At 47.6% G+C, this 11,638-nt stretch overlaps 2 protein-coding genes across 4 annotated transcripts in view; both read left to right on the plus strand.

The window, feature by feature from the left end:
• Trappc10 (trafficking protein particle complex subunit 10) overlaps positions 1–7,045 on the plus strand; it is a 62,522-nt gene extending 55,477 nt beyond the window's left edge. For both annotated transcript variants that reach the window (XM_050140261.1, XM_050140271.1), the window contains 3 exons: positions 666–843; positions 4,673–4,867; positions 5,687–7,045. In XM_050140261.1, the coding sequence (XP_049996218.1) occupies positions 666–843; positions 4,673–4,867; positions 5,687–5,925 (612 nt within the window). In that variant the 3' untranslated portion in view covers positions 5,926–7,045. The remainder of the gene's footprint in view (positions 1–665; positions 844–4,672; positions 4,868–5,686) is intronic.
• A 1,696-nt stretch (positions 7,046–8,741) lies between these two features.
• The window catches only part of Pwp2 (PWP2 small subunit processome component), a 13,508-nt gene continuing 10,611 nt past the window's right edge, over positions 8,742–11,638 (plus strand). Inside the window, exons 1-2 of one of the 2 annotated variants that reach the window (XM_050142380.1) lie at positions 8,742–8,838; positions 9,735–9,847. In XM_050142380.1, the coding sequence (XP_049998337.1) occupies positions 8,821–8,838; positions 9,735–9,847 (131 nt within the window). In that variant the 5' untranslated portion in view covers positions 8,742–8,820. The remainder of the gene's footprint in view (positions 8,839–9,734; positions 9,848–11,638) is intronic. The other variant, XM_050142385.1, reaches the window with a different exon arrangement.

Below are 11,638 nucleotides of genomic sequence, written 5' to 3' on the forward strand. Positions count from 1 at the left end.
CAAGAATGAGGCTGATAAGGAAAAGGGGGTTATAGACCAAATTAACCCAGAGGTTTAACTTTACTAGTTCTGGTAATGATGTTGTGTTTTGGCAAGAAAGCATCTATTCTTTAGTAATATTTAGTGTTAATGTAAGAGGTGAGACGGCAGGTTGTCTGGAATTTGCCTCTGAATATCTTAGGCAGATTTATAAACTCTAATGGAGACTTAGATCAAGCAGATGAAGCAAATGTTAGTAACCTTGATGTGGGAGAGACACATGGAGGGTCACTCACTGCCTTTGCGCCCATGTTTTGAAAATTCCCGTGGTTCGTTGGCTGAAGGCAAAGGTGTTGCAAAAAGCTTGAGTTTGATCCCTGGAAACTGTGAAGAGGTGGGAGGAGAGAAGCAGCTCTACAAAGTTGGCTTCTGATTTCCACACACATGTCATGGCGTGTGCATACTCATGTTCTCCTCTCGCCAGCAATAATAAATGTAAGAAGAAAAGAAAAGAGGAGAAGGCCATGTCTCTAAGTACTAGCTGCCTAGGTTGCTCTTTGGCCATGTAGTAGGGGCGGCTTTCCCTGTGCTGAAAAGTGAGTGGACAGCTCTGCCCTGGCCCTCAGCAGCCTTTCCTCTGGCTACTGGGTAAGCTGTCCCTTGTCCTCTCTGTCCCTTCCTTCCAGACACTGTACAGTGTGAGAGCTGAGATCCTCCCTGCTGCAGGGGCTGAGTACTGTAGGACGGGCTCACTCTGCTCCTTGGAGGTGTCTATCACACGGCTCGCCGACCTCCTGGATGTGGACAAGGATGAAGCCCTCGTGGAGTCTGAGGAATATTTTTCCACCAAGCTTATGTATGAAGGTAGGCCTCAAGCTCTTCCTGATGGTGCGATGCTCCACGGTTTCCAGTGACATGCGACATCCTGGGAGTTCTAGAATCCCAGCATTTGCCTGATAGATTCATGATACAGCACAGTCTGGGCTGACTGAGCACAGCTCTGGTTTACTGTGCATTCTAACAGGCACCGGGCAGAAGTCTAGGGACTCAGGACCACGGATGCATCTGCCCTCTGGGTAGGGTTAGCATCCCACCATTACCCTAAAGCTGTGTCAGTGTGCTCACAACAGCTGAAGCTCCTGACCACACACTATCCTCTCTTATTCTCCCCAGGCTCTGCAGTTCTCACAATCACTCTAAACATGATTGGTGAACCAAATATTTATAGTTTTTAAAATAATATGGCAGCAGAATGGCTCAGTGGGTGAAAGCACCCACATGGAGCTCCTGCTCGATGGCCTAAGTTCAGCCCCTGAAGCCCACAGTGAAAAGAGAGAACCAGTTCCCAAACATCCTCTGATGTCCACATGTGTGCCATGCCATGTCTATGCTTACATACATGCACATACATTGATAGGAATATAAAGATTTTTTTTAACACACCAATGTTCTAGGTGTGATGGTGCATGCCTGTAACACCAGAACTTATGAGACAGATACAAAAGAATCAGGAGTTTAAGGCCAGCCTCTGTTAAAATGAATTCTAGGCCAGTCTGGGCTATTTGAGAGTCTATTTCAAAAACGGGCTTAGAGAAGTAGCTCGATCACTAAGCCAGCACAGGGACCCAAGTTCAGTCTCCAGAACCTACATGGAAAAGCTGGGGGTGGAGACAAACACTTGTCTTCCCAGTGCTGGGAAGGCAGAGACAAGCAGACCTGCCAGATTAGCAAGATCTAGGCCAGTGAGAAGCCATATCTTCAAGCAAGGTGAATGGTGCCTGAGGAATGACAGCCAAAGTTGACCTCTGGCCTCCACATGTGCAAACACAGGAACATACAATGCACATGAAATCAAACAGGGCTGGCAGATGGCTCAAGAGTGAAAGTGTGCTCTCTGTAGCCTAACAACCTAGTTCAACCCCTGGAACCCACTCTGGAAGGAGAGAACTGAAGCATTCCTAAAACTTGTCTTCTGACCTCCACATGTCTGCAGTGACATGTGTATCTGATTAACACAGTGTATCATCGTGTACATACACACAACAATAATAAATCAAGCAGTACAAACACATAACATGACATCCATTTTCATGAAAAATAACTCTGTTCCCAAGTAGAAAAATGACAGTGCTGTGATGTCAGGGGTCTTTGATCTCTGCTGTCTAGCTTAATCAGAGGTAATGGAAGTTCTGTGCCTCATCTGTCCACTCTGAGGAGAGACAGTGTACTAACTGAATTACCTGAGGAAGCTTTTACAGACCACCACTGCTTAGAAGTGGGAAGTTGCTCATTTCATACAGCCTTCCTATCTGTCCTGCCCTGAGCACTTTTTGGCCAGGTGTTACTTTGTAGCACCATGAGTAATCATTTAGAAAACATGGTTTCCTAATTGTGCACAGTTGTAAAAATGTTTCATTTCACTCACAGCCTCAGACTCCACAGCTGAGCAGCTCACCTGCACAGTGGCAATGCAAACTTTGCAAACTCCATTTTATGCTTAAAGTCTTAAAGTTTTAAGTCATGACAAATACTGACGGGCTGGTTTTTTAGGGGGAAGGTGGTGAGGGGGCCTCAGACAGAGAGGCTCACTCTGTAACCCAGGCTGGCCTGGAACTCATGGAAGTTTTCGTGCCCCAGCCTCTGAAGTTCTGGGATGACGGGTGGGAATCGCCTGGCTTTGCTCTGAACTGTTTGTTTTGAACATAACACAGTAGCCTCCTGTGGTTCATTTTCAAGAAAGTATCTGCTGGATACTAGCACTGATGCCCATAGCTCGCCTGTCATTAGCTTACGCACTGAGCTAGTGTGGCGTCAGCCCACTGCAGCACACAGTGCAGAATGCTCTACACACTTCCGCTCTCACAGCCGTCCTGCAGCTCAGAGTGTGAAAAGCGCGAAGCACCAGACTGAGGTAGCTCAGATTCCTCAGCTACTGACTGATGGGGTAAAGCCGTAAGCTCTGGCTACACACAGGGTTTTTGATGGACATCTTGACTCCTCTTCTGAAGAGATTACAAGTTAAGATGGGGACAGTCTCAAGTGACAGCATTACAGGAAGGGTAATGGATCTGAGGTTGACAAAGGTCAGAATGAGGACAGGCAGCCCGTGTCTGTGGTTCTGTGGAATTAAACCAAAAACAAACAAAAAGTCTGACCCAAGTGCCTTTGAAAGTGGTAGGCCTTTGAAGACTGCTGCCTGGTGGCCATGCTGTTCACAGTAGGGAAGGCTAGATTCATGTGACCTCTGTAACTGTCAAGACACACTTCACAATGCTTTTGGACTTGCAAGATGGTTCAGTGAGTCAAGATGCTTGCCACCAAACCTAGAGTTTGATCCCTGAAACGACATGGTGGAAGGAGAGAACTGACTCCTGCAAGGTGTTCTCTGATGTCCACATGTGCTCCATAACACATGTTCACACACACCAAAGAAGGAGAGGAGGAGGAGTGAACTGAACAGTAGATGACTGACTGCGGAGGGAATTCTCAGGTAGTTGTCCATTCCCAGCGAGTCCATGCTGGTGAAGAGTGTGGCGGGGAGGCAGCAGCCTGGCGCTCACTTGGAGGTGGGGCACCCTGCAGCTGCCTCCCTGCCTGTCTGCTTCTTGTGGGAAGGGTCTTTTCCTGCTCACCATCCTGGCCTGGGCTGTCCTTCCTCACTTGTTGTCTTGACCTCAGACTGGGTGTCAGGATCATCCTAGATCAGTAAGGGGTGGGAGGGGGTTTAAGAGCCAAACATGTTGGACAGCTAGGCAGTGGTGGAGCACACCTTTAATCCCAGCACTCCAGAGGCAGAGGCAGGTGGGTCTCTGAGTTTGAGCCCAACCTGGTTCCCATAGTGAGTTCCAGACCAGCCAGACCCTGTTTCAGAACAACAAAATAATTTATGTTAATGGCAGCTGCCATATACTGATGACCTACTGTGACCAAGCTATGTAATGCAAAGTGTACCATCTTTTTATATCCTTGGGAAGCATCTGAAGGTTGATGGCATTATTCTCACTCCATGAATGGTGGCACCCAGGAGCAGTATCCAGGCAGTGCTGGGCAGCTTTCTCTCCCTGAGACAGGTGCCTGTGGAATCCAGAGGAACAGGTTTTCATTGGCTGTGGTTCTACTTGTCCTCAGCTGGCTCCATTGCTTTGGAACTGAGGCAAGGCAGAAACGTGGTAGTTGGGGAGTGTGATGAAGGAGTCTGCTTACTTCGTGGCATGTAGGAAGCTGAGAAAAAAAAAGGATCTGTGGACAAGATAGACCCTTCAAAGGCCCTTCTTCTCCACTGACATTCCTCCAACCAGGCCCACCTCCTAGCAGCCATTTGCATGAACTCATCACAGACCCCACTGATGGAGTTATCACTCTTATGATGTGATCCTGCAGTAGCACCACCAGCTGAGGACCAAAGCACAGCACAGATCAAGGTCTTGATGCAGCTACTTCCAGGCAGCCTAGTTTATACCGCCTCACTTGTCTGATGGAAAGGGTGGTTTTCTGTCTACATCTAATGTGATCCAGTCTAAACTAGAACTGAATGTTGCACTGAAACAATGGTGTGCCTTGATTGTTCAAGCACATACTCACTGTAAGGTGTGCTTAGTGAGACGTGTGCTACAGCGAGGTCGACTGTGAGGATTGGAAAGGGCGGGGGTCTCACTTTGCTGTCTGTACAAATGGTGTGTTCTCCTCATTCCAGTTGTGGACAACAGCAGCAACTGGGCTGTATGTGGGAAGAGCTGTGGTGTCATATCCATGCCTGTGGCTGCCCAGGCCACTCACAGAGTCCATATGGAAGTGATGCCTCTGTTTGCTGGTTACCTCCCCTTGCCTGATGTTCGGCTGTTTAAGTACCTCCCCCACCACTCTGCTCATGCCTCTCAACTGGATGCTGGTAAGGCGTTTACAGAAGGAGAGATGCTCCCCTCATTACATAGAGTAGGTCATGTCCTGATAACCCGTCCCAGGTGGAAAGTTACTACAAGTCAGTTGATACACTGCCCAGAACCACTGAGCATCTAAGCATAGCCTCCTACCTACCTGCTCTGTGCAAAACCATTTGCACAGTTTGTTTAAAAGTACAGATGTAACCAGGAAACAGAGGCAGACAGATCTCTGCAAGTTCGAGGCCAGCCTGGTCTACAACAGAGAAACCCTGTCTCAAAAAAACAAAATAAATAAATAAGCAAATAAATTAATAAATAAATAGAATTAAAAGTACAGATGTAGACAAAATAGGCTTTAAAACAAAGTACAAAATTCCCAAATTGTGGACTGCACAGTTTTCCTAGTGCCAGCCTGGTGTGTCCCCAGCCATGGCGATGGAGGGTTGGGGGGAACGAATGACCAGACAACTAACTGGGGACGGTGGTTTCTGCCACTACTTGGTATCTTGAGAGAACCAAACCACACTGCCAGTTCAGAGTCCAAATCTGAAGTGTGATTTCTACTAAACAGTTTGAGAACTTTTAGAATTAATGATAAATTCTGTATTTAAATAGACTGTAGCTTCATGTGGTAGGCTGAAACGCTAAAACATATTTTCAGGGCCAGTAGAAATGAATCCAAATCCCAGTTTCAAAAACCACAATAATTGTATAACAATGTGATACTCAGGTGACTCCCCTGGGTCCACGTGATAGTCCAGGTTGGCTTCCCCCTTCCCCAGGCTCATGCTGCGGTGGCTTGGTCTGACTTCCTATGTATTCCACAGACAGCTGGATAGAAAATGACAGCCTGTCAGTGGACAAGCACCTAGATGACCAGCTGGACTGCAGCAGCGTGCGGAGTAGAGGCAGCACACATTCAGCTTCCAGCAGCGAACATAAGGGCTTGCCCATGCCCCGGCTCCAGGCACTGCCCGCTGGCCAGGTCTTCAACTCCAGCACTGGCATGCAGATCCTGGTCATTCCCAGTCAAGACGACCACGTCCTGGAAGTCAGTGTTACCTGACAGTGTCATGGGCCAGCGAAGCCAGAGTGGCCATGAGTGCACTTTAGGGATTGTGGCTGGATTGTGGTCTGTGGTAACACACTAGCTCTAACCAGACTTTGGCAGTTCTGCCTAGCTACAGACGCCGCAGAGAACAGTGTCCTTCAGCTGCTCAGTGGAGTAGAGAATCACCTCATGTTGTCTATGACACAGGATTCATTTTTATTTTTTCATCCCTGACCCTCTCCCCATGCTGGTATCCCTAACTCATGTACCTTCCCCACAAGACTGGTCTCCTCCCACAGCCTTTCTCTGGGTGGCTCCCATCTATTTATGTTTCTCCCAGGTGGACCTTGAGCAGATTCCACAGCCTTCTTACGGCACTGTGTGCCCTTTGCTCATACAGTCCAGCCCCTTGGCGACTTGTGGGTCTCCTGAGGGATGAAACCCTGTCCTACACTCCAGATTCCCTAGTTATGATTTTATAGTAACACCTTTTGGGTGGGGGTGGGTGGGAGGAACATAACCCCTTCTGTGCCTTGGGATGCCCAGCAGATCACAAGGTCCATCTGTAGAAGCCACATGAAAGGCACTGGAGAGACGACCAGAGCACAGGGAAGTGTGGTGTGGAGATGGCTTAGGCTAGACGTTCTGGATCCCCGATTCTCCCTAATGATTGAATATCATATGCACTTGGAATTAAATCTATATTTATTATAATTGTTGGATGTGGGGGTGAAATGCTTTCTCTCACTTTAAAGTCTGCTCATGTATTGTAGCTGTATAATCGACATCTTTTGCACCTTAAGTCTTGGAACTGAAGACGCTCCATGTGGAGTGAAGATGAGAGAGGTCTCTCGTGCTCTGGTCGGTCAAAGGAGGTCTCGGCCTGGTGGGGCCTCTGCAGCTCCCCTGGGTCGCAGTCATACCGCACCAACGGGTTCATTTACTTTTGGTTGTAAATTTAATTGTACATATTGTTGATTTATTATTTTTAAGAGTACAGACTAACTGATGTAATGTTTGTGTATAAGTTGCACCAAAAATCAAGGCAAAATAAATGTGTGTTCGTTTTTACTGGTGTGGAAGTCATAGCTTGTAAATACATGCTGTATGTATTAAACATTTTCATTCCTCTGAAGTGATGTATTTTTGTACATATGAGATAGAGTGCTCAGGTTCATTGGCATGGCTTACATGAGTGGAACTTGAGATGCAGAGTGGAAGAAGGAGCCGTCTTCAGCAGTGGTTGCCCCCCAGGAACCCAGCTTGGGAACAGGGAATCAGGAACACAAGGCAGAAGCCAGGAGAACCAAGCCAACATTTTCAGTATTTAGTGTATTTCCTTTTTAACTTAGTAAGTAAAAGACAGTGTTATCCCTGCCCCCGATCTCTCATTTGCAGGAATTGGAGGAATGCATAAAGAAAATAAACATTTATTGAAACTTATGTGCAGTTTAAAATTAATAAGCTTGGACAAGCCAGTTATGCATACATACTGAATGTTTATGGCCCTCTGAAATCTGTTTGCTGTCAGACTCTACAGTTGCCCTGCAGACATCAAAGACCATAAAGGAGGAGGTCTCTGAGACTTGCCCTGTCTGAACAGCTCCCGCCTGGCCCTGTTAGCCTCCCTCTCCCATGTGTGGGGAAATGCTCACCTTTAGAGCGTGGAGTCTAACCCCGAGGTTACCACTCCTTGATGTTTCATAGTCCTGAGTTCTCTCAAGATTTTTTAATCACATATATTTAGAATAAAACAACGAGAAATCTAAAATGGTGATGGTAGTTCTGTCATCTGGAAATAGGATGAAATCAAATCTGTCAAGGAATTTTTTTTCCCCTCTCTAGCTACCCAGAAACTACATGTGTGTTTTCAAGATGGGAGATGTCACCCAGACTCACCTTGTTTCTTCTGTTTGTAGAAGAGCTGGGAGACTTGCTGGATTCTGTTGTAAGGGTATGTGTGAGATAGGCTAGCTTGGTGAAGATGTAACTGATGATAGACGTTGGAAAGCCAGAGAGGGAGTGTTTCAGAAGCCAGTGCACCAGTGTTTACAGACAGCTCGTACCGCGTGTAGCTACAGGCGGGAGGAAAGAAAGTCAGTTATAATTGTGAATTTCTTGGGGTCTCCTGTGATTGGAAGAATTGTAACGTAGGAATTGTATTTAATGTCTCCTGCCTACAGCCCCATTGTGCAGCCTGAAGTAGGTGCCTGTACTTTTCAGGCAAGAAAAGAAATCACATGAAGAGGCAATAACATGGCTTTTCCTCTAGAGTTTAAAACAAGGTTAAGTTTTTAAAAACATTAAACTTGCCACCTTTTATGTAAGAACTGGGCAGATCACTGTAAATCCCTTCCATTGTGGTGTTTAAAATAAGCCCTACAAGACTTTAAGATTTTCTCATAAAGACGCCCTTTCTCTGTAAGACAGCTGGCAGGGACTCGGGCTAGGGAAGGTAAAGGCTGCCTTGACAGCCAAGGAGTTGGTGCCATTTTCATAGTATTCTGTAATATGACAGAGGAAAGCCACCTGTACTGATTGTTATAAGTGTAAGCATTAAACTCTTAAAAATACACATTTTAAGAAGAAACTCCGTTTGAACTTGGTTCTTTTGCGATGGCTCGGTCACAGTCCAGTATGCGGTGATCTGCCCGGGAGCGGTGATCTGCCCGGGAGCCCACAGTAGCTGCACAGCGAGACCCAGAGATTAGCGGGGCTCTCCTTGGTCCTAGGGGGTATCTTTGAGCCAGTTCTCTCAGCGCCTGCGTAGTGCCGGCTGGTGGCGGGGAGGAGGCGGGGCCTCTCCGGACGCTCTTGTCGTGGCCCCGCCCCGGAAGTGCGTTTCTGCGCGCCGGAGGTAGTTCGGATTCCGGAAGTGGCTCAGGACGGACCCCCACGTGTGGCTGCAAAATGAAGTTCGCTTACCGGGTGAGCAGCGGCCTGGGCAGGGGCAGCGGGAGGGCGAGCAAAGGCTTGGCGGACGCAGGAGAAACCGAGGTCCTTGGCATATCGGCCGCCTGTGGAAGCACTGGTGGGCCTGCCCGTCGCAAGCTGTTGCTCCTTTTCCTCTATCAGTCACACTGAAGTTCCGACTCCTCTAGAGTGGGTCTCAAGGGCTGTACCCAGCCTGTCCTCACTCATCCTGTCAGACGTTACAGAATTGGCTGCTGAAAGAACTTCAAGCCACATCCAGCTCTCTGCAGGGCCGCCAGTCCTAGGAGCAGTCTCCACAGCACGCCTGGAACTTGTCACACCTCTTAGAAGCCAAGCTCTGCCCAGTGTTCTAGCGTTGCATAGCTGTTCACTTACAACCCAGGCCTTGGCCTGACCGATTCCTGCCTTAGGTTTCAGCCTCGGCAGTCCGTCTTAGCAGCTACCTGACTGCACTCCTGACCCTGCTGTGTTTGGGTATCAGTCTGATTGGCTGTGTGCCGTTTCTCTTGATATTGGTCATAGCACACAAGTCCGGGTGTCTGTCTGAGCTGTGTCTGCTGGATGGCAATGCTTGCGTTTGATACTTGAACGAGTAGATTGGGACGCTGGTGCATAGCACTGTTCGGTGTGGTGAGCTCCTCCTGGAGCCCTGTTCACTAATGCAGCTTCTCTGGTCTGGAGTGGGCATCTTATGCCCTTTGCCTGGCAAAGGCCTCTTGCCTTAGGAGTTTCTTACCCTTAGTGGGAACCCTGGGCTCCTGAGAATTAGGTTGGATTCTTGTACTGCCTGGGTGTCAGGTTCTTTGCCACCTCCGCAAACGCCTCCCTTCACCATTTCAGAGAGTTGGCACTGTTTCCTTTGTTTTAAGACGACCTCATTTTCTTTGCAGTTCTCGAATTTGTTGGGTACAGTTTATCGGTGTGGAAACTTAAATTTCACCTGCGATGGGAATTCTGTTATCAGCCCTGTGGGAAATAGAGTCACTGTGTTTGACCTTAAGAAGTAAGTATGGAGAAGCAATGTTAGCAACGACAGCTCTAGCCTACACATGAGGGCTAGCTGTCCTCTTGTTGGACTCTGGCGTCCAAACACCGAGAAGGAGTCGCCCCCAGAGACCATCTCATACACCATAGCCGATGCAAAAGCATGAGGATTTTATTAATTCTGTCATGACAGGGTCCCCCAGCATTCGGGAAGCCAAGGGACCTCGAATAGCGGGTACAGTCTACTTTTAAAGGGGCCACAGAAGCAAGGGGCGTTGTTCTTTGACTATTCTGATTGGCTTATTTGAAAGGGCTATTACCAATAATTGACTGGAGAGCTGTTGCCAGATCAGATGAGGTAAGAGGTCATTTTGACCTCGTTTCCCAGGGGACAGAACCAAAGCATACGTATATGGGTAATTGTTCAGGAACTGAGTACGTGCAAGTGTAGCTGTTAGGTCCTTGGTTCCCAGGGGAGGAGGGGAAGCACTATGGCACAGAGGCTGAGAGGATTCAGAATTGTCAAAAATGGCTTCAGGATTGTCTTAAAGTCTTACACTCTTAGCCTTCCTCTATATGGCTTGCGGGGCTACTAGATGTAGGAGGCCACAGGTCATGGTAGAGTTGGCTGTTGGGGTACCCAATTTTTGTTGTAGTGTCTGGGATACTGACATTACCCTTAGAGAGAAAGGAAAAGTCATGAGCCTTTCATTTCAGCTCTTGCCTGCCAAGGGACCCGACCTCTTCTGCGGAGGTGGTGACAAGTAGAGTTAGCTCAAAGGTGAGCACTTGTATCAGGGAAAGCCTCTGAGGACCCCAGGCCAAGTGGTTTGGAGCATTCAGGCTGCCCTGGACCCTTGCTCAGTAGCCCCGGTGGTTCCTGGCTACCCTGCTGAGATGATGAGGTCTAGAATGGGCAGCTTGGCAGCTCAAGGTCAGGTTTAGCTTTGTGAGCCCCAGCAAATGTGCGGTCCTCTTTCTGTCTGGCTGGGGATGACTCAACTCTACCCAAGATTGTCTGAGGCTGTGGGCTGACCCTGTATGGCCTGGGCAAGAGGCTCCAGTGTTTAAGGCCCCTGTGCTCTCTGTTCTGCTGCCTTAGTTTGTTGGCTAGCTCTGGACCTCCGTTTCCAGGCTCTGTAGGATGCGGCAGCAGGGGAACCTGCTCTGCCTATTGGTGATTGCTGCGGATGGCTCTGTAAAGTTATAGACATCTTCTATGTGCTGTTCTATAAGTAGCATCTTCTCAGGGATTTTGGAGTAAAGAGAACCCGTTTATTAAAGAAAGCTCAGACAAAATAATGAAATTAGGATCTTGTTTGGACTTACAGATATTACACACACCCCGCACGGCCCAGTCAAAGCTTGCTTCTTTTCCTTTTGTGTACTTTCCCTGTTCTCATTTCTTTAAGAATATCCAGGGTCGGGGCTGGAGCGATGGCTCAGTGGTTAAGAGCACCGCCTGCTCTTACAAAGTCCCTGAGTTCAATTCCCAGCAACCACATGGTGGCTCACAACCATCTGTAATGAGATCTGGTGCCCTCTTCTGGCCTGCAGGCAAAGCACTGAGGATACTGTATATGTAATAAATAAATAAATAAATAAATCTTAAAAAAATGCCATATCCTCTAGTCTTTGAAAGATATGAAGAATGCCTATCTAAATGAAATATATATATATATATCTAGAAAATTTAACATGACTACAAGTTTGACTATTATTGATGATTATTCATTAACAACCTATATTTCCTAATTATACATTACATTCTTAAATGAACTACACAATCACAATACCTTAATCAATATTA

The sequence above is a fragment of the Alexandromys fortis genome, unplaced genomic scaffold (assembly GCF_014885135.2).
Source record: "Alexandromys fortis isolate MF-2015 unplaced genomic scaffold, M_Fortis_MF-2015_v1.1 scaffold_9, whole genome shotgun sequence".
In the NCBI taxonomy this organism is placed as follows: Eukaryota; Metazoa; Chordata; class Mammalia; order Rodentia; family Cricetidae; genus Alexandromys; species Alexandromys fortis.